Here is a 26,015-nt window from a genome sequence, read left to right on the forward strand (position 1 = left end):
AAAAACATAAAAATACAATAAGGATAATAATAAACAGCAATGAAGGTTGGACTCGTCGGAGTCGGAGGAGGGGTTTTGTACGGAAGCCCACGAGCAACGGCTCTTCCGACACTGCTTCTCCGCCGCGGCAGAACAACCACCACCACGCTCTGTTGCTCAGCTTCTTCTTCTTCTTCTTCACATGGTTTTTTATCCAATATTTCGCGTCCTCACTCCGTTCAGTTTTCCGTTGGCAATCGGAGAATGAATTCCTTCATTTCGCTCTGTGCAGATCACGTGTCGTTCGTAAAGGATGTCGCGGCGGGTCAGCCTCCACAGCACTTGTCTGAGCTCATCAAAATGCTCAAGATTCGAGGTCGCTTTGATTCTTCAACATTATCACAGTTGGTATTGGCAGTGGACATCTCTGTAATCTATGGATCGATCGATGTTCTTCGTTTGTGTCAGGTGATACAATTGTGCCTCCCGGAGCGAAGCAAGGGCTGATTCCACTCGCCATTCCACTCGCTAGAAACAGCTCTGGTACACAAATTGTAAGAATAATCTTTGAATTGGATTCGCCAACTACATTCATGTTTGAGAATGATTTTTTTTTTTTTGTCAACATTTTTGAATTTCAATAGGTGTTGTGACTGCTCTTCTGAGATGGCCTACTGCTCCGCCTGGGTAATTTTTTAGAATCTATTCTTTTTTTTTTTCCTTCGATTTATTTCGCAATATGTTGATTCTTTCCATGAATCGCGCAGCATGGAAATGCCTGTGGTTGAGGTCAACAAGCATGGGGTTTGGCTCTTGGCCAAGAATGTAAGCATGTGCCAAGTTTTTTTTTTATTTTTTATGGAATGTAAATTAGATTTAATATATGTATATATATATATTGGTTTTGTTTTACAGGTTGATCAACTGATTCATAGAATTCTAGTTGAAGCGGATGCTGAGAAATCCAATGAGGGGATCGATGAGCTGTTCGATGCTTCGGCTGATGTGGGAAAGAAACTTTACAGCAAGGGTGGCTTTGCAAGGTCGCAGATTTCTAACCTCGATGCTTACCTTCTGAAAAATGTATGGGCACATTTCATTACGACTCTCTCTCTCTCTCTCTGTGTGTGTGTCCAAATAGATGCTCTTATAACAAACGGTTCCACATCTTAGGTTGGTCTGTTTCCAGACATTTTGGAGCGCAAAGTGATGCGTCATTTCGAGGAAGGAGACCAAGTAAGGCTGACTTGCTTAGAGCATTGCTTTAGTGTTTTTCGTTAATTCTTAACGCCCTGGTGGGAATGAATCATGTCAAGGTTTCAGCAATGGTGACTGGAGAATTTTACACGAAGAAGGAGCATTTTCCAGGATTCGCGCGTCCATTTGTGTTCAACGCGGAGCTTTTGCTTAAGTTTGTATTCTACTTTAGTTTTCTTTCCAAAATCTTCTCTTTTTTTATTTTTTATCATTATGCTAGTCTTTTCTTGACTGGTCATCAATCTTAGAGTTGGTCGAATCACCGAAGCTAAAGACGCTGCTAGAGGGGCTCTGAAATCTCCATGGTGGACCCTAGGCTGCAAATACGAGGTACCCAAACCGGTTGTCTATATTTTTTTTGTGGCAAATTTGTGATGGTTAGTTTTCAGTTTAAGCGATCATCTGTTGTACCTTTTTTCTTTCCTTCTGAAGCTTTCTGAGAAAATGACTAAACAATACATACAATAATCAGGAGGTTGCTAGTATAGCTCAATGGTCGGATGAACAAATTGAGTACTTCAAGGAGAAGGTGACTGAAGAAGGAAGACAAGAAGACCTAACAAAGGGAAAAGCACCAGCCCAGGTCTTTTAACTATATATATATATATATATATATATATATATATATATATATATATATATATATATATATAGTTTTAGCCCATTGATTGCCTATAAAAAAACTAGTCTAATTTAGTAAAACATACACTTTTACTGGACTTTATAATAGTCCTAAGCGTTTGGTTTTATCTGAAAAAGTAACTAGGTTTTTAGTTACCGTATCATATAAGTTAGTCCTGATCACTTAGATCAGGACCGTTTTCCTATTCCCTAAACCTAACCTCATACAAAGAGTTAGGAATTACTGTACCATCCTCTACGATATAGAGATCTTTTGTCAAAGTATTGAGAGAATGTTGAGTCCAGTATGTCTCAGTATGATATGTGAGTGATATCATATTTCTAATTCAAAACTTGTACAAAAGACCAATTACTTTATAATCTAACCATAAAAGTTAATATTTTGGATGATTTTAGTAAGATTATGTTTTAACGAAATTCTCTCCTCACTTCCTATGATTTGAGCTCATTCGTCCTTTGTTGATGTATGACTTAGATCGTGTCCGTTGTGATAGCCTTTTAAACTTGACTTTGTCTACCCAAGTTGGAATGTCACTTGACACCTAGAAGTGGGTTTGTCAAATGGTGTAATTCTCGGGTAACTGGCACCAAGATTTCATGTCCATGATGCTTACAAGTATTTGGAACCTGACGACGAAATTGATTCCCCGATCAAAGTTCCTATGTCCAAACAAACAAGGGCTACACGAGAATTGAGCCAACTTTAACATGTCCGGACATGAAAAAAGATTATATCATTTTTTCAAGGACTCGTTCATCTTTTGTCAAAGTCACCCGCCTCTAAACCCTTACGTTTGAGCTCTGACCTGAAAAATATGAAGGCTTACTATCTCAAGTCTCGTGCCTTGAAGAGGATTTAAAAATGGGAATTGCCCGAAGTTGCTCACACTCTGCAAGATAGCCTTTGGGTCTACTCACTCGATTAGGCATTCAGTTCGTAAACTCGCGAGACCTTGAGCTTCTCAAAGCCTCTGATAAATGCTCAGAGGCTATAATCGCCGTTAAAATTTATCTTTAAACTCAGTAAAATTCTCAGGTCCAGCACGTACGATGGTTGAGTTCCCAGAATAAATATTCCAACTTTACACTCTATTGCCAACGAGTTTTTACAAGAGACATCCTTATTTACTTAGATACTCACGAAGTTCCAACAATAACTATTTAGCTAAATAATCTGTATCATCTTTTTAGTATCATAATTTTATTTTCTCTTCGTACTTTACGTAGGTTGCACTAGATGAAGCGGCATTTCTGCTGGACTTAGCTTCCGTGGAGGGGACTTGGGATGAATCTTTAGAGCGTATCGCCGAGTGCTACGCGGAGGCTGGCCTAAGTGATATTGCAACATTTGTATTGTATAGAAATTGACGAGAGAGAAGGGTTCGTAATAATTCTTGTAATTTACTCTAAACTTCCATATTTATGCATTTTTTTTTTCTCACCGTTTTTCTCAGTTCCTTTATACATCAAATTTGTAGAGCATCAAATTTATTTTGTTTTTCTGGAAAAAATAAACAATCACTTTTAATTAATTTATTATTGATCATCGTGAAAAGCTCGTTTCACAGTCTCAAAATGAGTTATTGACATCGTAATAGTAACGTGGAATTGTCAAGTCCAGTATATTCTTTATTACAATATAAAACTATACAAAAGAATCAATTGAAACTATTTGATTAGTGAAATAATAAATATTGTTAGTTTTTAGCGATAGCTGAAATTATGTTGTCAAATATTTTTTTTTTACATTGTTAATAAATTTTTTGACCAGTTTATATAAGCAATTGACCATGATCAACAGGTTTATTGATAGGGTAAGTTATTTCATTTAAATCTAATATTAGTACATTTGTTATATGTTTTAACATTGAATTATTTCATTAAATTTAGGCAAAAATTAGCTATTTTTCAAATAAATTAATTTCCATCGACTATTTATCTATAATATCTTAAAGAAACCTACATAGTGAAGTATAAGATAGAAATACGTACGACCAACAATTATTAAAATATGTTATTGGACTATTAGAAAATCTGGAAAATTTGTCATTAAATCCGGTTTTTGTTTTGAAATTTTAATGACGTATAAGTCATTAAATCTTCAAACAAACCCGTATTTAATGATGAGGTTATCATTTTTTGTCGATTTAAAAAACTACTTCATAGCGCCAAAAGAGTTATAGGGAGAGAGAGAATGAAGAAAAGATAAAAGAGGTGAGAGAGAAAGATGAAGCACCAGGGAAAGAGAAGAAAGAAAAGTAGAGGTAGACATTAAAATGAAAAAGAAGATAATTTAATTAGGAAGGTAAATTTGTAAAAAAAAAAAAAAAAAAAATTATTTCTCACGAGTTTACAAATAAACTTTTTCAAATAATATTTTGATTAAAAAAAAATATGGACGATGTGGCTATCTAGCAATTTTAAGTTTGAGTTTAACAAAATAGCCAAAATTTTCAAAGTTGAGGCAAAATAGTAAAAAATTGATAAAATCCCTAAAATATCATTATACACCAAATACTTATTTACCCAAACAATACAATCGATGAAAAAAATCCTAAAAATAGCTCTCGATCGATATTGGAGATCGTCGCCGTCATCTCCGTCGGTCGTCGTCGCCATCACTGTCCTCGTCTTCGTCGATCGCCATCGCCATCATCGTCCTCGTCTTCGCAGTTCCGTCTTCGTCGATGAGTACAAATTTCCGTACTCATCGTCAATAGCTCAGGATCTCGTTCCGTCTCGTCGTCATCATCATCATCATTTTCTATTTCTTCGTATCAGTCGCGAAGCAGGCTGCTCATGTTCGATTGTTGTCGGAGATCGAAAGTCGGAGATCGTCGACGAGTTTTTCTGCATCTACTTCTTCTGATTTATCGCACAGTGGATTAAATTTTTTGAAAGCAGGATTAAATTTTTTGACATCTTATTCTTCTTCTGATTTGTCGGGTAGTGGATTAAATTTTTTGAAAGTAGGATTAAATTTTTTGATGTATTCTTCTTCCTTTTTTACTTTTGGTTTATCGAAAAGTGAATTATATTTTTTGAAAGCATGATTAAATTTTTTGAAAATAATTAAGAGCAGGGCCGGCCCAAACTCACCGGGGGCTCTAGGCGATTCAATATTTTGGGGCCCTATAATACTAATAAAAATTTAAATTTTCAGGGTAAAAAATGTAAATTTTTTTTAAAAAATGGGCCAAAAGTGTAAATTTTTTGGGGTCCATCCACATATGGGGCCCTAGGCCTGGGCCTAACCCACCTTAGCCCAAGGCCGGCAATGATTAAGAGTATATTAGTACTTTTACATTATAAGTGACTATTTTGCATCAAGTTGTGAAACCTTGGCTATTTTACTATATTTCCAAAAAATATATCAACTTTACTAATGGGCTATTGACATAACTAGGAGTAAATTATGGTGGTTGGACACATAACTACTTTTTTTGAAAAATGGCACATTTAGGAGAAGTCAAAGGAGAGATAAATATGGTCAACTGAGAGAGGAGAAAAAATTACCCATTTTAACCTCCATTTAAATCCGTAATTACTTCAGTACCACCCTATATACCTAACCCCTATCCCTTTTCTCTTCTGCCTTCAACCGAACCCAGCTCTCAACCGAACCCACCGAACCCAGCTCTCAACCGAACCCAGCCATCTTCGTCATCATCTTCGGCTCTCTTCTGCTAACCCAAAAAAAAACCGCCGTTTCCCATCCCAGTTTCTGCCTCGTCATCATCTTCGGTTGTCCCACCTTTGTTGCCGAGGTGTTTGAACTAAACCGCCGTGAAGAAATTTTCCGATCACCGATCATCGTCAAGTCCATCCGATGACCGGGTTGGTGTTCATACCAAAGATCTTCGCCGGATCCCTGTAAATTTCGTGCCCAGATCTGCATCAATCAATTCAATACAGGTTAGTCTCATATATTGTTGATTAAAAAAAATCCGGAACCCAGATTAAACATTACTGAGTTTAGTTACAGGGAAATCACTGAGAAATGTATGTTTTTTTTGTTTAGTTATGTTTCTGTAACTAATTCCGGTAGTTTTCTTGTGTAGTTACGTACACATAACTAACACGCCACACTGTTATGAAATGAGTGTAATTCTCTGTAACTAATAATTTTGCAGCGGCTATGAAAGGAGATATATTCACGTACGTCAAGCATAGCGGTGAGTGGCTAAGAGATGATTATTACCAGGCCGGTGTTTCGTATGCAGCTCTCATACCGCCGACGACCAAGTATGAAGATTTGACAAAAGTTCTGTTCACGTGTTCCGGGGGAAAGTTAAATCAAAACAGTCATAAGGTTGTTAGTGTGAAATATGAAACAGAAGGGGCGGTAAAACCAATAGTAATTGACTCCGACATTAGTTTGGCATGTTATTTACATATTCGGAAAGAGAAACCGAATACATCAATAATGTCTCTGGTTTTGGAGATTGAGTCATTGAAGACTTCTTCTGCGCATGTTGGTTCGACTCCGAATACCGGAGAGAGTGGTTTTCCAGGAGCAGGTCTCTTACCGCCTGTGATGAAACGTGAGTCTCCTCTGCCAGCCGGTGAACCATCTGACAGTAGTGAGAGTGATCCTCCTCCAGCTGCCGGTGAAACGAGCCAGCCCCCTTCTCCTGCCGCTGGTGAACCGAGCCAGCCCCCTCCTCCAGCCGCTGGTGAACCGAGCCAGCCCCCTCCTCCAGCCGCTGGTGAACCGAGCCAGCCCCCTTCTCCAGTCCCCGGCGAACCGAGCAGTCCTTCGCCTTCTCAAGGAGCGACAACAGTTCCATCATCGGATTCCACGCTCTTGGACGTGATGGACATACATTCTCCCATAAGGGTATGTAAAGGAGGATTGTATGCTAACAAAACCGCGTTGCAAAAACATTTGAGCATGTATGCAATCAACAATCATTTTACGTTCAAGGTTAGAACGTCTACTACACAGTATCTCCACGTGGTTTGTCGTGATGACTCTTGTAAGTGGACCGTGCGTGCAGTTAGACTGAGGAAAACACTATTATTCCATATAAGGAGGTAATACTACAAAAACAATTAGAGTAGTGTAAATCTTTCCAAGCTGTCGTCAGTTTACATGCATATAACTTGTTATTGTGCCTGATGTTTGTAGGTTCGACCCTGCGCACACTTGTGCTGCACAATACAGGCAAGGACAACATCCTCAGGCGACCATGTATTTGGTTGGGGAGGTTGTGAAACACAGACTCGTTGATCCAACATTATCACCATGTAGGCCCAAAGACATCATGGCGCACATGGAGCAGGATTACGGAGTACAATTGAATTATAAAAAAGCATGGAGGGCTAGAGAGAAAGCTTTAGAATCGTTATATGGGACTGAGGATGGATCGTTCGCAAGGTTGCCTACATTGAGGTACGTGATGGAGATGGCCAATCCAGGTTCTTCATTCGACCTTGTGACTACTGTACGTTCTCGTCGTTTTAGATACTTCTTTATGTCCCTTAGCGCGTGGAAAAGAGGATGGAAATACCTTCGTCCCGTAATTATCATCGACGGAACTTTTCTGACGAATTACTACAAAGGCACGCTGTTTTCCGCCTGCGGGATGGATGCAAACGAACAGATTTTTCCACTCGCCTTTGGTGTTGGTGATTCAGAGTCTACGGAGTCGTGGGTTTACTTCTTAACACAGTTAAAAAAAGCAATTGGGGAGAGACAACACCAAGTGATTGTGTCAGATAGGAACAAAGGAATACTTCAGGCTGTTGGAAAGGTATTTAGAGAATCCGATCACGGGTATTGCATGTACCATCTACTGAAAAATGTGAGGAATAAATTCAAAGGTTTGACGAAAGAAGCGGCATGGAAATTTTCCGGTGCCGCCAAGGCGTACACTCACGTCGAGTGGGAAAGGTTTATGGGTATGCTTGATGAAGAAGATGAGGGAATCCGAACCTACCTTGAGAAGGAGGTAGGCCATGAGAAGTGGGCTCGGGCACATTTCACCGAAAAAAGGTACTCCATCATGACCTCCAACAATGCCGAATCTTTGAACTCCGTGCTTCTCAAAGCTCGGGAGTTCCCGATCGCGAAGATTTTTGATTTTTTGAGGGAGAGGATGACAAAATGGTTTTACGAAAGAAGAGAGAAAGCTCTTGGTACCATGACTGCTCTCTCTGTGGATTCGAATGCAAAGCTTATCGGGTACATCGGGCAAGCGTGTGGAATGCAGGTAATAAGTAACTAATATATACGTGTTTTAGTTACCAATACGTAACTTATAAAAGTGTTTTAGTTATATAAGTTGGTCTGGTATTTAGTTACCAATACGTAACTTATATATGTGTTTTAGTTTCTTAAAAGGAACTAAAATATAATAGTCATATGGAACTAAAACAGTTTAATTGTGATTGTGAAGGTACGACCGTCGTCGGTGTACGAGTTCGAGGTCATTGACAGGGATGGTCAGTCATGGGCTGTAAATTTGACGAATAAGACATGCACGTGTCGAATGTTTCAAGTAGACAACTTTATATGTCCTCACGGGATCGCATGTTGCCGCTTTCGGAACTATGTTGTTGAGGACTACATTTCTTTGTTTTACACTACAGAGTATTGGAAATCTTCTTATACAGGTGTAATCCATCCACACGGCAACGTTGAATCATGGTTGATTCCCGACAACGTGAAACAGATCATAGTCAAACCACCCTCAACGTACGCACGTCAGGCTGGCAGACCGAAAAAGAGAAGAATACCATCTCAAGGCGAAGGTAATACCAATGGTTGTCGAAAATGTTCTCGATGCGGAGGAGTAGGACACAATCGGGCAACTTGTCGTAGTCCAATTCCGTTGAACGAAATGCAATAATAAATTTGTTATGAACTTTTAATTTCAGTTTTATGGTGTATGTGACTTTGAACAATAAATGTAGCTTAAAATTAAATCCAACATTACTATATGAAGCACTGAATACTATTTATAATCGATCATTTAGTTACGTACATATAACTGAAATCGATAATGTAGTTACAAACAGGTAACTATTTGTTACGTACGTATAACTATAATCGATAATTTAGTTACAAACAGGTAACTATTAGTTACGTACGTATAACTATAATCGATAATTTAGTTACAAACAGGTAACTATTTGTTACGTACGTATAACTATAATGGCTAATTTAGTTACAAACAGGTAACTAACATCGATAAGTCGTTACAAACAGCTAACTAAATGTTGTTGACGGCAATAAATGCAAATGTAAACATTATGGTGTAGGGCTAACTATAAATTCCCTCAACCATAATTCTACGAAGCATTGAATGCTATTTAATATAGTCAACAATATAAATGTATCAGGTTTGAAAGCTTCCATTATCGTTATTAAATGCCCTCAACCATAATTCTAAGAAGCATTGAATGCTATTTAGTATCAGGTTTGAAAGCTGCATTTGTTATTAAAGGCACTCAGCCATAATTCTTAAATCTGCATTTATTGTCGTCGTCATTATCCGATTGGGAATGGTTTTCCCTATCAGTTACGAATCGATCATTTAGTTACGTACGTATAACTATAATCGATAATTTAGTTACAAACAGGTAACTATTAGTTACGTACGTATAACTATAATCGATAATTTAGTTACAAACAGGTAACTAACATCGATAAGTCGTTACAAACAGGTAACTAAATGTTGTTGACGGCAATAAATGCAAATGTAAACATTATGGTGTAGGGCTAACTATAAATTCCCTCAACCATAATTCTACGAAGCATTGAATGCTATTTAATATAGTCAACAATATAAAGGTATCAGGTTTGAAAGCTGCATTTGTTATTAAAGGCACTCAACCATAATTCTTAAATCTGCATTTATTGTCGTCGTCATTATCCGATTGGGAATGGTTTTCCCTATCAGTTACGAATCGATCATTTAGTTACGTACATATAACTATAATCGATCAGTTTGTTACAAACAGGTAACTATAATCGATCAGTTTGTTACAAACAGGTAACTACAGTCGATCATTTTGTTACAAATCGGTAACTACACTCGATCGTTACAAACAAGGAACTATTATTAGGAAAAGTAGGAAGTACAATTAGAAATCCGAAGAACTAGAATAACAAAATAAGTTGAACTATTATCAGTCCTTCTTCTCCGCTTCCGAGGTTGGCGCAGAAACCTTGCCTCTAGTGTTTGGGACTTCCGCCATAGCTCCATTGGCTTTCAAAAATTCCTCCCAATTCTGGCCGAATAGTTCTTCCATCACGGACGGAGCAACCAATATGGGACTATTATCCTCACATCCTCTATTCTCCAAATATTCATTGTATTCAGCTTCTGTTAGGTCTGCCCCATACTTGAGCCTTCTTTTTGTAGAACCCGATGAAGAAGCTTCATCGCGTATTATGATTACGTTCGGAGTCGCTTTGGTCGTGTCAGGCTTTCCTTCCATTCTGAATTCTAAAAGTACTTATTCCTAGGGTTTTTTGTGTACTAATCATAACATATGTATATATAACGTTTTTTGGGGGCTTTTTTGGGGCTTCTTGGGCCTGAGAGACTATAAACGTCTTGGGCCTGGGAGAGGCTTCATAGTTATATGTAACTAATTTTATGAATTAGTTATATATAAGAAACTACTAAACTCTAATTTCTAGACTGTAGTTACGTATACATAACTACTATTATGATTTAGTTACAAATGAGTAACTACAATATAGATTTTAGTTGCATGTGCGTAACTAATTAACAGATAGAATTTGATAATATATAACTAATATTATGTTTTAGTTACATATGAGGAACTATTCTGAACTCATATTACGTTTTAGTTACATAATTACAAAATACTTGTCCCAAAATACAACGTCTAATCTTAAATAACACATACATACTTGTCTCCAAATATGAACCCTATATATAATTTTCCGAGTCCGAATTAACATTCGGACTTGCGTTTTTAAGTGCCCCGTGCTTATACAAGTCGATACACAGCTTCTGTCTAAACATTATCATGTCGTCTTGTTTCAGATTGGCCAATGGAGAGTAATGTACAAGAAATTCTGCAGCTTTGATGGTGAACATGCCGCAGTCACCACTACAAAAAAAGTCACCAAAGTAGTGTTGTTAGATTCAAGTAACTCATGATCACATCAATGGTATAATATGTTTCTTTCATTACCCGTTACGTTGTTGTGGCATGAAAGACGCGTACACTACGTCGAAAGGCAGTGAGCTATGATATTCATCTGTGCGAATATCCCAAACTCGTTTACAGAGTATGATTGGAATCAGCTCTGCCATGTGATCGATGACAGCATATCTTCCGGTGAGCAACGAGTCGTAAACAGTGACAGACCTCTCAGGGATGGAAATCACCGCAAGGACCCAATGGTTGCCTTTGACATGGACGGGAACATATATAGTCCCGGCTTTCACCCACGGCCTTTCTGCTCTATTCCGGGGTCTCTCAGCCAGAATTTGCTCAACCAAGGCGTGTCGTCCAGTCCAATCGTAATTATCTTTATCTTTCAATTCATCCCACTCTTTGTATGTTTTTTCCACTAGCTGACAAAAGTGACTGTCCGCAGTAGTGTACCTATGCGTCACCAGTTTTGCTTTTTTCCTCAGGTAGTAGAAAGCCACATTTAAGTGCTGCAAATTAACATAAGTAACAAAAACAATGTAATTAATTATTCATACGTATCTATGTTAGAGTAATTATTTATCCATAGTTACTAAATTATAGTCATTAGTTATCAACATGTAACTAAATTATATTCATTAGTAATTCGGACGTAACTAAATTAGAGTAACTAGTTGTCCATAGTAACTAAATTCTAGTTATTAGTTATCAACATGTAACTAATCAGTTCTCCATAGTAACTAAATTATCGTAATTAGTTATACGTACGTAACTAAATTATGAGTACTTAGTTATTAGGACGCCACTAAATTAGTTATCCACATGAAACTTACGGAACCACTGAGCCAAGCTGCCGGTGTCCAAATCTTGTAGAACCAGGTCTTCTGTGAAATGACCTCTACACGAAAATCAAACACCCTTGGCCATAGTTCTTCTTCCAATTTGGTGTACATAAGCTCATCGTCAACATCAATAACCCTGTTCATCAAAACAAAAATTAATAACCACCATTCAATCATCCTCAAACAACAAATTAAACAAAGGGGACTAACTTCTTTAATCCCTTCAACACCCACTCCTGCATTACTGGCACATCGCCATCGTTCGGGGGCGCGAATGGGTCCGCCAGTGGATGCTTTAAAGGTTTGGGCCGCCCTCTTGTGAACTTTGAGTAGATCTTCGGCTCTACTGTTGGCGTAAAATGTATTGGCGCCCGCCTTACACGTGATTGTCTTTCCGGTGATTCACAAAGGGAAATCACCTGGTCAGTGGTCACCTCAGATGCCTCTCCATCCACTGTTTGAGATCTTTCGGGTACAGTGAAATTACATTCAGATCCCGACATGGCATAAGACTCAACCCCTCCATAAGAATATGGTTGAGGAGAGCGAAGAGGTCCTAGTGTGGCCGATATGCCATCACTGTCGTTGTCGTCTGAGTCAGACGCTTCAACGCCACCTTTACCTCCCCCACCACCACCAGGACACTCACTATCAGTTGTTTTATCTTCTTCTGTCTTGCACAATCCCTCATCGTTGTGTGTCTTGCGGGTGTCGTTGTGGTTCCCTCCTTTTTTGTCCTCTTCGTCGTCGTCTTTTTTTTGGACTGAATCTTCTTTGCACTTCGTAACCAACTCCTCCTCATTATCATCTTCTTCCCTCTTTCCATTTTGGTTATCTTTCTCTGTTTCTTCTTCTCCTTTCTCTTTCTCTAATGCTATCTTTTCTTTCCCATCTTTCTCTTTTGGTTGTTCCTTTTCTTCTTGCTCTTCTTTCTCTTCTCTCGCTTCTTGTTGCTCTTCTTTCCCATCTTTCTCTTTTGGTTGTTCATTTTCTTCTTGCTCTTCTTTCTCTTCTCTCTGTTGTTGTTGCTCTTCTTTCTCTTTCTCTTCCTCATGGTCACGTTTCCGTCTCTCCTCTGACAGCTTCTCTGCCTGGTCCTCCATAAGCTTTTCCTTCGCAGCCTTTTGTGCCGAGAAGGTGGTCAGCGTATCCAGGACAAACTTCATGTCCTCTGATATCCTTTTGATCTCTCGATGAAGATCAATGAAATCAGTATGCATGTTACTGAACTCTTTCTCCAGATTGGCTAATCTATCCTGAAACAACGTCATTAACAATGTGATTTAGTTACATACACGTCACTAGAATCTGTAAATTAGATACATACAACTCACTAAAATCTGTAACTACAATAGAAACAAGTCACTAATATAATAAATTAGTTACATACACGTCACTACAATCTGTAAATTAGATACATACAACTCACTAAAATCTGTAACTAAAATAGAAACAAGTCACTAATATAATAAATTAGTTACATACACGTCACTACAATCTGTAAATTAGATACATACAACTCACTAAAATCTGTAACTAAAATAGATACAAGTCACTAATATTATAAATTAGTTACATACACGTCACTACAATCTGTAAATTAGATACAAACATCCACTAAAATCTATAACTTAGATACAAACATGTCACTAAAATCTATAACTTAGTTACATACAAGTCACTAAAATGTATAATTTAGTGACATACATGTCACTAAAATCTATAACGTAGTGACATACATGTCACTGAAATCTATAACGTAGTTACATGTATGTCACTAAAATGTATAATTTAGTGACATACATGTCACTAAAATCTATAACGTAGTTACATACAAGTCACTAATGATCATGTCACTAAATTACCTCATGATCAGCACAAGAGTTTTCATTCTCCGCAAATGTTTTCAATTTCTTTCGACTGCGACTAATGGTTGAGTCGGGCTGAGAGGGGGGTTGTACGATGTCACTCCCAATGGCTCTAAACTCAACCTGGAAAACATTATAAACACTTCTTAGGATCTGTGCATAAACTATGGTACCTCTTGAAATGTAAATTTTGGTACCTCTTGTAACCGAATGGACTGCAATGCAGATTCGGATACTCTGGCGGAAGAAGACCATCGCAGAATCAACGGTCTAGCATCGTCTTTAAATACTGTGCATAAACCCAAAGACTCCAATTTGGGTATACACTCGTACGCCCATACCTGCAAAGGTAGCAGGAAGGCCTCGAAATGAACCTTTTTGGTTTTGGATGGGCTACTTGGGCTGGCAGCTTTCTTCACAAAACTCCTCACGGTCAGCATGAAGTGATCCCATACAACATTTCCCCAGGGGAATCCGTTGAATGTAGCCGGATCATCAACCATCTTTATGTATGATTTGTTCTTCATGGCAACTGTTCGTTGGCCCGGGAGAAGCACATTGTAGAGGAAGTGGAGAAGAAGAAACCGGACTCGCTTCTCAACGTCATTCCAGTCCGTGCTGTCCTTGATGAGTGCTGCAATGTTGCCCCGAGTGGCAAGTGCCCCTTGCTTGAAGGTTTCAACATATAGACCCCCTGGTGCAACCTGGTCGTACTCCGTCGCCTTGTACGACTCATCTACTCGGAGACCTGTGATAAGACTGAAATCTTCCCTGGTGAACTCCCTAGGGACGCCACCAATCTCTATATGTAATCTATCTTCTGCTTTGGGAAGTCCGTCAAAGTAACCCGTCCTCATCATAAGGTTACTGAGGATCTTAGACGAGCGGGTTATCGAGGGCATCTCCAAAAAATGGCCAAAGCAGGACTCTCTAAACAGGTCTGATTCCTGTTTCGACATGGCAGCTTCTTCAACGAAAGACATGACGTTCCCGTGGAAGTTGAAGTTGAACTGCCCCACAGAATCATCTGTCACGTATCTAGTCCAACCCTATAAATATATACATAAAAACCAGTAACAATTAGTTACATTTAACAAAAAAAACAGTAACGTCACAAAAAATGGTCTCCATCCATGGGTCTTCGAAATCAAACTTCTAGTCACAATCAAATTCCAACATCATTACAACCAATCCAAACATGCACCCAAACAAGTTTTGAAAAAACTACCTAAACTCACTCACCGGAATTACGAGTAAATTATCCTATACAAACAAATTTCAACATCTCTACAACCGATCCAAACATGCACCCCTATAAGTTTCGCAAAAATGACCTCAACACACCTGAATCAGGTTTTCCTGCCTCTGATTAACGTCACAGTAGGAATCGGACTCCTCACCGTCGCTCGCTCTCCGACGCTTTGAATTTGGGGTTCTATTTGCTGGACTCTTTTTCTTTGACCTAGATGACTCCGCCTCAGTTTTCTTCTCCGTCGTTTTCTTCATCGGCGACGAAGCGACCCTAACACTCCGCCGCGGTGGCGTTTGATCGGGAAGTTTGGATTTTTGGTTTTTTTGGGAGTTTCCATCGCCTTCTACCAGTTTTCTTTTCTTCATTTTTGGGTAATCTCTTTTCGTCATTTTGGGTATTCTGCAAATGGTATGGGTTTCGAACAAGGACAATGGTGGTTGAACTTGGTTCGCGACTTAGGTTCGCGATTTGGGGATTTCGCGATTTGGGGGTTTGCGATTTGGGGATAAAGCAGAGATCGTGGGAGAGAAACAGGAAAAAGGGGATAAACCAGAGATCGTGGGAGAAACAGGAAAAAGGAGAGGGAGGTGACGATGAATGTGAAGGACTCGGCGGCGGTTTCCTTGGTTACGTTGAATCGGTGGAGAAAGAAATGAAGAGGAAAATGAACAGTCGCGGGATAACAAACGTTTATATAGAGGGAAACAAATTGGGGATAAGGGCATATTTGTAATTGTACACATCAAATTCAAATACCTACTCCTAGATGTGCCATTTTTCAAAAAAGATAGTAATGTGTCCAAATCTAATAATTTACTCCTACTTGTGGCAATTTCTATTACTAATATATCCCAGCCCAACTTTTTTATGTGGGCCCAGTGTTCACTTGGGCCGGATACTTTCCGGATCTCCACTTTCTCTATACGGTTTTTCCTCTTTAGCTAATACTGCTTAATTACACGCTTCAATAATCAACTTTACATATTGTTTTTTGTTCTAAAACTGATTGAAAAAATGGAAGGAGAAGAAGAGGTAAGCATTGAAGAGCTCGCTTCGAACCTCTCCACATACAAAGATCAGCTTCAACAGGTATTTCACTCTTGCTTCTTTCGATTATTTGAATAATACGCTCCAATCTGGCGCATAATTCACGGCCCTTTGGTCGTTCTTGTTTTCTAGGGTTAGTAATCTTTGCAACAAGAATCTTTGACTCTGTTAGTGTGTCTTTTCATCACTTTTAAGACTCATTCGAACGCGTGCGAAAAGATTCCAAAATTCGAAAGAAAAAAAATTTGTTTTATGTTATCGTTTTTGTTTTTGTGAGTTGCCAATGGCGTGCTATTTGTCAGAGTTTGAACCTTTCATGAACAATTTTAGGGCTAGATTCTTGTTCTATGAATACACTTTCTTACAGCTGTTTTATGTACTACTAAATGATTCCATGATCAAAGAGAACGATGATAATTTGGTTTGGTAATCTCATATTGGAGGGGTTTAAAGTTGAACTATGAAGAGCCGGGATAACTACTTGTTACCAAAATCACTTGAACAAAATTGGGATGCTGCGATTTCCCACTATGGAGCCATTGAACGATGAAGAAATTAGTCAAAAGTGAAGCGTTAAGCCATTGAAACTCACAAATTACACCCTCCAAAACCATATATTTTGACTGCTATGATGTAAAGTGTAGGGTACCTGTTTATAACCAGTGATTTCATAATTGTTACATTTTATTCACATTACATGACATTTGATATTTATTTAGACATGAAATGACTGTTTTCGATGATCTGACTACGTGTTTATAAGATTTTTGACCTTAAATTATATGGAAATTGGGCCACTCAAAACTGTGGGTAAATGGTATATCACTGAATGCTGTGTTATAGACCACTTGTAGTTTTTGTTGATACATTGCGCTTTTTGGGTTTTCTAAAAGTTTTTTTTTAATCAATGTCAGGTTAAACAGCTTTTAGTTGATGAGCCTGGAAACTCAGAATATGTCGACATGGAAAGGGAGCTCAATGAGGTAATTTTTATATTGAGTTTTATTTTTCTCTTGTATCTTAATTCATCGTTGCATTATCAAATTATGCAATCCCTCTTAACTGTTATTGAGCTTTTGCTGAGTTGCTTTTATTAGAAGTAAACCAGCCCCCATTTTCTCGTTTGTTAGGATCTCAGAGTCAGTTGTAGATATTCTTGTCAGTCTAGAAGCCAGAAATTACCATTCTTTCTTTATTTCGTCGTCTTTTTGAAGGGATCAACATGTTGCTCAAACAAGCAACATCAGTTAGGTGCTAATGGCTACTTGGGAGGTTTGTTTTTCATTACTGGGTTGTAAAGGTGAGGACACTTATATGCTGAATCAAATTCTTGTAAACCGAAAATCGGACTATTTGGAGTGAGGAACCAAAGATCCGAAACTCGAATTAGAGCGTCAACAAAATACCCATCACTTTTTATCTTGGTTCTTTTGCAGGTGTTTGCATCATGATCGCCTACCTGCTCTCCCTCCCTTTCTCTCTATCCCTGATTTCCAATCTTCAGATTCTAAGTTTGAATTTTGACAATAAGTTTCTTTTCATGCATCTGTAGTCATGTCTATAAGCAAAAGCCGTGGATTAATTTCTATGCTTAAACTAAAGTTTGAAGGATGCAGGTGATTTCTCTAACGGAAGAACTACTCGCGGCGGCAAAGAAAAACGATAATTTTAGTGTTGAAACAAATGCTGGTCCATCTCCCTCTTCTCCCCAAGATGACAACAAGGTAACTTATTTCTACAGATGCTTATCTTGTTTTGCAGAGACCAAAATGAAAGTTACAATCTATTGTGCTCTAAGCCAATCCCGAGCTAGATCGGCAAAAGAAAAGACACTTAACTTAATAATTTTGTGGATGCCTATCTTAGAGCATCACAGTTGATATTAATTAGCTTGGAATCCCTCCAGCCTTATTTATTATATTGGTTATTTATGCAGGAGTATGAGACTGGTTCTGATAGTCAGAAGTTTCCTGTTGGCACGAAGGTCCAAGCTGTTTACAGTGAAGATGGGGAATGGTATGTGTAGTCTGAGCATGTGGTAGAAGAGGATGAATCTAAAAATTAATGATGCCATGTCAATTTGCGCTCCACATTTCTTTTCTTGTTTGTTTGTGCTTAAATAGTTAAATCCTCAGGTATAATGCAACAGTTGAAGGTTTTACTCCTAATGGGTACTACGTCGCTTATGATGAATGGGGTAATAAAGAAGAGGTATGTATTCTATGTGTATACCTGATAATTTCTCTGTCCCTTTAATTTCTGTAAGTTCGCCTTTCACATTAGCTTCATGTATTTTTATTGTTTAGTTTTAACCATAATGAATTAAAACAATGTTCTGCCCTAGAAGAGTGGAAAACTAGTTTGTATCTTGCTTTGGCCTCCGTTTTTCTTTTTATTTCTCTTTTATATATTTTTTTTAGTTTTTTCTGAATAAAATAACTGTTATTTTGTAAGAACTATTTGTTTCGAATCTCAAATCTAAGTGTGTCTTGAGGGGTGATAAGAGTTTGCATCATGCATCTCAATTTTGTATGGTGTAATCTGTTATTATGTTCTTTGAATTGAAATACCATCTACGTTTTTAAATTACAGGTTGAACCTTACAATATAAGGCCAATTGAAGAAGCCGCTGTAAATACAATGGTGGAAGCAGAGAGGGAAGCTGAAGCTACAAAACAAGCTATTAAAAGGAAAATTGCGCAATCTGCTTCTGTTGATTTCCAATCACGAACCTTACCGGCGAAACTCCGTATTGAACCCAATGACCCTGATGATGTGGTATGTCGTCTTCTTTACTTCGTAATTTTTTCTGTCTTGAGAGTAAATAACATGGTATGATTCCCTCCAACCTTTGGGTTCCACAGAAAATTGCTAAAAGGAAGAAAATACATGCTTTCAAATCGAAGATGAGGTTCGAGCAGCTTGAAGTTTCGCAGAACAAACGCCAAAATGCTTGGCAGCAATTCCAATCAGTTAAAGGGAAGACTAAGAAGGTATTATTTACGAAATTAATCTCTGGTTAGAGTTATATTTCATGTGGACAGGCTCATATGCTGTTCATTCTTAAGTTCTGGTGACCAACATGTTTGTCTATGAACAATTTTGCGTTGCATCTCTTAATCTATGACCCTAATATGCTATTTGTCTGATCTGTTCTTCGGTCCTTGATGTTTTTAGATCGGTTTCTTCTCCGGACGCAAGCGAGAGAGCATCTTCAAATCCCCAGATGACCCTTTTGGAAAGGTCGGTGTGACTGGGAGTGGAAAGGGTCTAACAGATTTTCAGAAAAGAGAGAAACATTTACATCTCAAGGGTGGAGCCGGGGAGACCGATGATTAGAGGCCCCTTAATATCAAAGTTTTATCTCCTTTTTTTCCTGATAGGTTCTATGAAAATGTTCTTGCTTGTGACTTTTATTAAATCTAAAATACTGGGCAACTTTGTGCTGAACCTTGTCGCAATTGATCTATCTTTCAGAGTCAGGAGATGAGACCGCAAATTTCTACTTCTCCAAAAGCCCTCGTCACCAAGTTTTGTTTATTAATCATTATACTAGGGTCATATTTGGTTACAGAAGTAAAATGGGAATGCAATAGAATAGAGTAGAGAGGCCATTTGATCTTTGGTGCGTTTTATTTTATTTCTTTTAAAGAACAAAAAAACCACATAAACTATAGGAATTGTAAATTAGTAAACTTTTGTTAAATACTTTGTAAATAGCCAACTTGCATACGTGGCAGCCTATTAACTACATTTTTTTATATGTTTGGTTGGATTAAATAAGTCTTTTACTAATCTGTTAATAAGTTAATTTGGCTATTTACAAGAAATTAACGAAAGGTGGGCTATATCTCAATTCACTATAACCGTATGACAATATAACTTAATAACAAAAATTAATAAATTAGTAAATTATCTCTTTAATTTAGAGAAACTACACATTTCCATCTCTACGAAGCCCAACAAAACGGAAAAATGGCGTTGAAATTGAAATACAAGACCGTCAACGAGTTTGATCTCGGATGACCCTTTGAGCTCTTATAATCAATTTATTAGGAATTGTGTTTTTTTTTTTTCTTCTATGAATGTGTTGGTATTATTAAATTTTATTACTTGGCTTTTCTTTAATGTTTCTTTTAGTATATTTATGCATTTCTAATGTTTTATTTATAGAATTTTGGCCAAGTAATTTCCTTTCATTTTATAATGATATTAGTACAAGTGAAAAAGTATCATTTTTTAGTAAAGTTGAATTATGGACTCATTTCATTCGTCACGTCAAATTCCCTTAAAATTTGTCAAAACTCATATTTGAAAACTTTTAACACTCATGGCAAAAGCTGTAGGCGCCTAAATCATAATGGATGGCCAACGGTTGGATTGGAATCAGACAATTATTTAAAAATGCATTAAAAAGTAAAAACACTGAATAGACTACAACACCTACTAAACTAAGATCGGTAGACAGAGACCAAAACTTGTGAAAGTAATCTAAAACGCTCTTCACCGGCTCACAATGATAAAATCAATAAAAAAGCTCAAGTTCTGGTCAAGAAAGAAGACAAAGACAAAGACAAAGACTAAGATAAAGCTGAGCAACCCACTTCTCCACCACTCTCCTCCGCCACCGCCTCGCCGACCGCCTCCGCCGCCGCCGCCGGCGAGGAGTTATCAGAAGGTCGAGCCTTCGGCACCGCCGCTGCCTCCGTCGTCGTGGTTGGAGACTGAATGTGAAGGCATTTCAAGTTATCAGCAGTATATGGTGCCAAATCCAGTGTACGGAATTCCGGTTTGTGAGAAACAGAGGTCTGTTGGTGTTGGTGTTCTCCAATTTTGTATGCGTCTCCTTCATTGCCTCATTCCCTGCTATCGTGTGCCTCAGAATTAGGGTACAATTTACTCTCTCTCAGTTACGTCCGTTTTCTCTGTGTAAAGTTTCGAAATTATGTATCTTTATGTGATCATTTTAGTTTAATTTCCAAACACAAAATATACATGTGATCATTTCGTTTATATTATTTAGTTTAACTAGTTCTCTATTTTGTGTATCAACACATGTGTGGTTTCCTTTCCGACTAAAAAAGTGCTTCTTCTAATGGGAGAATGAACAGTTCAAAGCTGTATTTTTGGCCCCAAGCTAGTTTTCAAAACAGTATCTACAGTTGTAGCAGAATGTCAAATCAGAATAGGCTTAAATTAGAGGTAGTCCCATCTATTTCTGCAAATGATTTTCCTCTTTTTTTTTTTGAACTATTGAAAGAATGTACTATAAAGCCTTACCGTAACACCATATTCGGGCATTATTTACAAATATCTTCCGACGCCCATTTACAGATACTATCGATCTCAACGAAACATCATTCGAGTAAGAATAGCTGAGTTTACATTTTATTTTGGCCTCTCAGTTTGTAACTTCATATGGAACTATGAATTTGGCTGTAACAAATATTAACTTATCCATGCTTGATGTAGTAGATAAAGAATACCACCATATCTCAAAATGGAGTGGTTGATTAATTCCTCTACCGATGAGAGTGAACGCGTAATTCCGGGTACAATCCCAAAACATGATCTGGCATGAAGTCGTACCGCGTCAAAATCCCAACGATCGGAGGCCTCTGTGGGAGAAAAATACCCAAGTCAAACAAATTTCAAGCAGAAGATAAAAGCGAATAGTTTGCTAAACAAAGCTAGCTTAGTGTTATTACCCCCGGAGTCTTTGGGACGACCAACAAGTGCCTGAGGCCGAGCTCGCGAAAGAGAAGAGCCGCTTTGGCCAGAGACATGGTTTCGATCACGGTGTACGGCGAGGCATTAGTGATCGGGTGTAGATCCACATACATCTCCATTTCCTCTTCCGTGAAGTCCAACTCCTCTAGTTTCAATCCTTTTCCCGATCCGGCTTTCGCAAAATCATGTGCCCTGAAATCCCTCATGATCTGCGGCCCCGTCGTGACCCTCTGCTTAGAAAACTTCTTCGCTTTGAGCAGAACGAGCAGATGAGACCTCAGAACGAGACCGCAGAGCTCCGGAGCGTCCGAGAAAGGCGGCTCATCGATCACCGGAAATCCGTTGTGGCTCGTTGTCTTCAGAAAGTATACTATGTTCTCGACTTTCTCCACCCCGGAGAATTTGACCAGCGGGCCGGAGACAACGTCTCCGGCGGCCAGATTTCTCATGTACGGCTCTGCGTGGGCTTCCATATAAGGCAATCCTTTCATAATCAAGATTTGGTCGTACACACCCTTGTTGAAACAATCGGCCACGGTCTTGGAAACGAGTAGGACCAGCATCATCAATGGAAGCATCAAGAGATTGTTGGTCAGCTCAAGCAAAATGATGCAAAGAGAGACCGTCATTCTCATGGTGCCGCCGAGGAACGACGCAGCTCCGAGAAGGGCAAAGAGACCCGCGTCGAGGCTCGACACAGAGCCGAGGATTGTGCCAACGAGGCGTCCGTACGATGCCCCGGCGAGTATTACGGGTATGAAAAGCCCCGAGGGAATGGCGATCCCGTAAGTCACTATGCCGAGGAAATAGATGGCGACAAAGAAGGTTAGAAGCGTGTTGAGGTGAAACTCCTTGTCGGCACCGGAGCTAAACAGGTTCTTGATGGCATCGTCGTTCGTGTTAAAGAAAAGGGAAGCGAGATCGTTGTAATGGTTGGGCGGGCATTGGAAATTCTTGTAGTTCCCGGAGCGGCCCACGGTGGGGCATTGATCCGTGAACGAAGCGGGACAAGGAGTGCACTGTGAAAGCCACGGAAGGCCATAGGAGCAACATGAGGTCAAAGCCGAAATGAGCAACACAAGAATGATTTTGAATGAAGGACCTTTCCTGCAATTCATAGCCACCACAAATCAGCAACACGAAAACCACAGCAAAAATTAATCGATCGCACGGGAAGTCTCGTACTCGTTGATGATGCTGTAGACACGGAGGACTTTGTTGACGAAGAAGTTGTAAAGGCTCCCCAAAAGGCCGCCAACTGCGCCGATGAATATAACCGCCAGAAGATCCGCAGTGTTGTAAGCTGTTTTCGATGAGCTGACATCGAACATGATGAGACCTCCTTCCCCAAAAAGTCCACACTGACCACCTCTGCAAAATTCTATGAAGCTTCTCAACACCACAATCACCACTGCTGTCGTGAAAAACGTCCTCCACAGAAGCGCACTTCTCCACCTACGCAAACCACACATATATAAGCACGTTCTATGTCGTATAGAGAGAGAGAGAGAGAGAGAGAGAGAGACCAGGAAGCTGCCTCTTCAAGGGCAAAGAGGACACCGCCGACCGGGGCACGGAAAGCAGCGGCCACGCCAGCAGCAGCCCCGCAAGTGATGAGATCGCGGCGGTCTCGATCGTTTTTGAAGAAGCGAAGCCATTTCCAAGTCAAGTGATACTTGCGAGAACCACCTTGACCAAGCAACGAAGCTATGCAAGCCCCGGTGTGCACCATTGGCCCTTCCTTGCCAACTACAAATCCAGCAGCTACTCCAAATATGGAACCAAATATCTGCCATGTACATTATTATCTATCATACATATTTATATTAAATTCAGTATAACGTTCCCTCAGTGCTGAGAGCCTCGATGGATCTAAAGACAGAATGTCCCGAGCGATATTCTGTATATGACCATAGATGATGAGAGAGCAGATAACTATTTCATGCAAAAAGATTAGGCCATAAACATTCACCTAACTGCAATGAAATAAATTTATAAACATCGGAAGTTACACAGACTGTTGTTTGAGACTCTGGATATACTTAATCCGTCATATTACATGGGAACTTTTGTAATAATGTGAGTGAGCTCATGGTGGTAAGATAAAAAGTTTTATAATCTGCAAAAACTCTGAGATAATGCCCCCATGAAAGCACAGTCCGGACCCATAATCTTTATATGATTTTTATTTATATTGTGTTTCATAATTATTTGGAATGTCCATCTCAGAGTATTAAGCGAATCCCCGTACGACCATATTAAACCCCGGAAAAGTGTCTACGAGATCAAGTTCTTGTGATTTTCTTGGTGAAATAGTTACTTGGAACTGAGTTGGAATATAAAGAAAAATTTGCAAGATACGAACCGAACTTTTCTAAGTTCGAATATGCATAATAATCACCTTAACGAAGAGGGTGGCGGGAGCCAATATGGAATGATGATCAATGCCGTTGAGGTAGGCCTTCACTTCGGGAATGCCGGACCCCGCCGCTGCCGGCGCCACATAAGCACACAGAACCACCGCCGCGCCGGCAAACACCATATTGCAACCAAGATACGCCCCAAATGCCTGAAAATACCTACACTGGACTTACAACTATATACTTACTACAGGCTCAATCCGAGCACAAAGACGTAGTACAATTATTTGTAAATCATTTGAAGCCAGCATGAATAGAAAAGGAGGTTTTTTATTTTTATTTTTTTAATCTTTCCGATCCAATAAAATAAAATTATAGATTGTACAGAGAAAAAGGAAAAAGAAAGTAGTGTTAAACAGATATTTTGTATGTTATAGAGCAGACACATGCTTACTTTTCCTTGAGCATGAGGTTGTTGGTGAAAAGAAGCTTGAAGCCGGCTAAATTCTCGACGGCGATGTTGTTGAAGAATCCGACGACCCCAGTGCATATTCCAATCAGAAGCGCTAGCGTCCATTTTAGGACGACGTACTGAAATATCTCCGCCTTCTTTCTGGATCTCCAGTCCTGCTTAAACAGCTCGTTCTCCAGAATTCTGCAAATAGAGACCGACCAGATCAGCGAAACGGCTTGAATTTGGATCGGGATTTTAAAGCGAGTTCACGGGACGCTCAATCTTCTTCTGGATTATGCAAAAAAGAAATGTCAAGCGCGGGAAGTGAATAACTAGCCAAATGAGAAATGATGCACAGAAACAACCATGGCAGTGAAGGAATCGATTGTTATGCTTATGCAGCAGATCTTTGGATCAGAAGAATTTAGAATACGTTTCAAAATAACACGGACACAAATCATATATCGATCTGTAAACCAGGCTAATAAACAATCACATTTGGAAAAACGAGACAATAAATAAAGACGATCGCATGAGATGATGAGACGGCGCGAAAACTTTATCAATCTGGTGAGTCGAGACAGGCAAGCATTTGTTTATCTTCAATAGCATGTCTTCCAAAAAGGATTCCATGGAAAACATCAAAACGAAAATCACAAGAGAGAGAAAGAGACGGAACTCATAGTCAAGGCTCTGGATTGGGCACGCATTGGCACCAACAAGCGCGATTTGAGAAGAACGGTTTGTTCGACTTTTGACGAGTGGTTCTCTGAAAGAAGATGATTTCGACTCTGCCATCCCTAACTCTTCTCTATCTAATCCCTCCACATCTATATCCGCCATAGCTTTTCCTTTTCCTTTTCCTTTTCCCTTCTCTCTCTCTCTCTCTCTCTCTCCGAGCTATATATACTCTCTTCTCTCGCGACTTTATTTCCTTTTCGTTATATTATATTTATCCCGACTTTCTATCAGAATCTAAGTAACGTACCATAATATATATTTGGACTCCCTAGAAGATCACAGGTCACACGTTAGCGTTCCCAATATAGCCGTCATACCCGAAATCTTTTTGGCCTCACGTTGATTTTTTTGTTGTTGTCTTTTCTCAACTATAATATTAATATTGAACATTTTGGAGAGCATAACGTGATGGCGATTAATAAGATCGTAGACGTCCCAACTGTCCCACAAGCTAAAGGGTGACACGTGTAATATATGCTCGTGGGTCATGAGGCTATTCTATTTCTAATCTATGAACTTAATTGCGTGCACGTGTTTATAAACGTCCACTACACAACAATGTTTAAAAGGGTAACGGGGCTACAATATATTCGCCGGTTGTTGGGGAAGTTGAAGATGTGTACTTGTAGAACGAGTCCAATGTACTTTTCGTTGGAGACTTTATAACATAAACTGAATATAAAATCTAGGAACGATTTTATA

General features: G+C 39.1%; 4 protein-coding genes across 6 annotated transcripts; 3 read left to right on the forward strand and 1 right to left on the reverse strand.

The window, feature by feature from the left end:
• The first annotated feature begins 11 nt into the window (after nt 1-11).
• On the forward strand, nt 12-3,424 carry LOC149399974 (protein IN CHLOROPLAST ATPASE BIOGENESIS, chloroplastic-like). The gene is made up of 11 exons (XM_089613554.1): nt 12-184; nt 272-355; nt 448-522; nt 624-666; nt 747-804; nt 895-1,062; nt 1,153-1,215; nt 1,296-1,390; nt 1,485-1,566; nt 1,709-1,819; nt 3,106-3,424. Exons 1-11 carry the CDS (start codon nt 40-42, stop codon nt 3,244-3,246), a joined length of 1,065 nt encoding a protein of 354 aa, XP_089469680.1. The 5' UTR covers nt 12-39; the 3' UTR covers nt 3,247-3,424.
• A 2,880-nt stretch (nt 3,425-6,304) lies between these two features.
• LOC149399975 (uncharacterized) lies at nt 6,305-7,963 on the forward strand. The gene is made up of 3 exons (XM_089610375.1): nt 6,305-6,915; nt 7,010-7,876; nt 7,933-7,963. Exons 1-3 carry the CDS (start codon nt 6,305-6,307, stop codon nt 7,961-7,963), a joined length of 1,509 nt encoding a protein of 502 aa, XP_089466501.1.
• A 7,973-nt stretch (nt 7,964-15,936) lies between these two features.
• LOC149399976 (nucleic acid binding/RNA binding protein) lies at nt 15,937-19,568 on the forward strand. 2 transcript variants are annotated; one of them, XM_089611088.1, is made up of 8 exons: nt 15,937-16,070; nt 16,943-17,011; nt 17,645-17,752; nt 17,965-18,044; nt 18,164-18,239; nt 18,621-18,806; nt 18,893-19,021; nt 19,206-19,568. In XM_089611088.1, exons 1-8 carry the CDS (start codon nt 15,996-15,998, stop codon nt 19,365-19,367), a joined length of 885 nt encoding a protein of 294 aa, XP_089467214.1. In that variant the 5' UTR covers nt 15,937-15,995; the 3' UTR covers nt 19,368-19,568. The 2 variants fall into 2 exon arrangements, with proteins under 2 accessions (XP_089467214.1, XP_089467215.1); XM_089611089.1 differs by lacking the exons at nt 15,937-16,070; nt 16,943-17,011 and adding an exon at nt 17,241-17,328 and having other exon boundaries at nt 17,465-17,752; nt 19,206-19,544.
• A 1,675-nt stretch (nt 19,569-21,243) lies between these two features.
• Nucleotides 21,244-25,552, reverse strand: CLC-C (chloride channel C). 2 transcript variants are annotated; one of them, XM_089611086.1, is made up of 7 exons: nt 25,252-25,552; nt 24,573-24,773; nt 24,160-24,337; nt 23,285-23,547; nt 22,944-23,213; nt 21,737-22,865; nt 21,244-21,646 (listed from the first exon to the last, which is right to left on the reverse strand). In XM_089611086.1, exons 1-7 carry the CDS (start codon nt 25,413-25,415, stop codon nt 21,551-21,553), a joined length of 2,301 nt encoding a protein of 766 aa, XP_089467212.1. In that variant the 5' UTR covers nt 25,416-25,552; the 3' UTR covers nt 21,244-21,550. The 2 variants fall into 2 exon arrangements, with proteins under 2 accessions (XP_089467212.1, XP_089467213.1); XM_089611087.1 differs by having other exon boundaries at nt 24,160-24,327; nt 25,252-25,398.
• Nucleotides 25,553-26,015: the final 463 nt, after the last annotated feature.

Source organism: Urtica dioica, chromosome 4, assembly GCF_054948205.1.
Source record: "Urtica dioica subsp. dioica isolate 48M chromosome 4, U.dioica_male_clone48M_v1_H2, whole genome shotgun sequence".
Taxonomy (NCBI): Eukaryota; Viridiplantae; Streptophyta; class Magnoliopsida; order Rosales; family Urticaceae; genus Urtica; species Urtica dioica.

Excerpts from the sequence above, each read along its gene's own strand:
- LOC149399974 (XM_089613554.1), top strand. The coding sequence starts at position 40 with ATGAAGGTTGGACTCGTCGGAGTCGGAGGAGGGGTTTTGTACGGAAGC. Across the intron at positions 185-271 it reads TTCTTCTTCTTCTTCACATG|ATCACGTGTCGTTCGTAAAG; the intron begins GTTTTTTATCCA and ends CGCTCTGTGCAG. Across the intron at positions 1,216-1,295 it reads ATTTCGAGGAAGGAGACCAA|GTTTCAGCAATGGTGACTGG; the intron begins GTAAGGCTGACT and ends AATCATGTCAAG.
- LOC149399975 (XM_089610375.1), top strand. The coding sequence starts at position 6,305 with ATGTCTCTGGTTTTGGAGATTGAGTCATTGAAGACTTCTTCTGCGCAT. Across the intron at positions 6,916-7,009 it reads CTATTATTCCATATAAGGAG|GTTCGACCCTGCGCACACTT; the intron begins GTAATACTACAA and ends TGATGTTTGTAG. Across the intron at positions 7,877-7,932 it reads GCACATTTCACCGAAAAAAG|CTCGGGAGTTCCCGATCGCG; the intron begins GTACTCCATCAT and ends TGCTTCTCAAAG.
- LOC149399976 (XM_089611088.1), top strand. The coding sequence starts at position 15,996 with ATGGAAGGAGAAGAAGAGGTAAGCATTGAAGAGCTCGCTTCGAACCTC. Across the intron at positions 18,807-18,892 it reads CCAATGACCCTGATGATGTG|AAAATTGCTAAAAGGAAGAA; the intron begins GTATGTCGTCTT and ends TGGGTTCCACAG. Across the intron at positions 19,022-19,205 it reads TTAAAGGGAAGACTAAGAAG|ATCGGTTTCTTCTCCGGACG; the intron begins GTATTATTTACG and ends TGATGTTTTTAG.
- CLC-C (XM_089611086.1), bottom strand. The coding sequence starts at position 25,415 with ATGGCGGATATAGATGTGGAGGGATTAGATAGAGAAGAGTTAGGGATG. Across the intron at positions 24,338-24,572 it reads AACCTCATGCTCAAGGAAAA|GTATTTTCAGGCATTTGGGG; the intron begins GTAAGCATGTGT and ends AGTCCAGTGTAG. Across the intron at positions 23,214-23,284 it reads CTTGAAGAGGCAGCTTCCTG|GTGGAGAAGTGCGCTTCTGT; the intron begins GTCTCTCTCTCT and ends TGGTTTGCGTAG.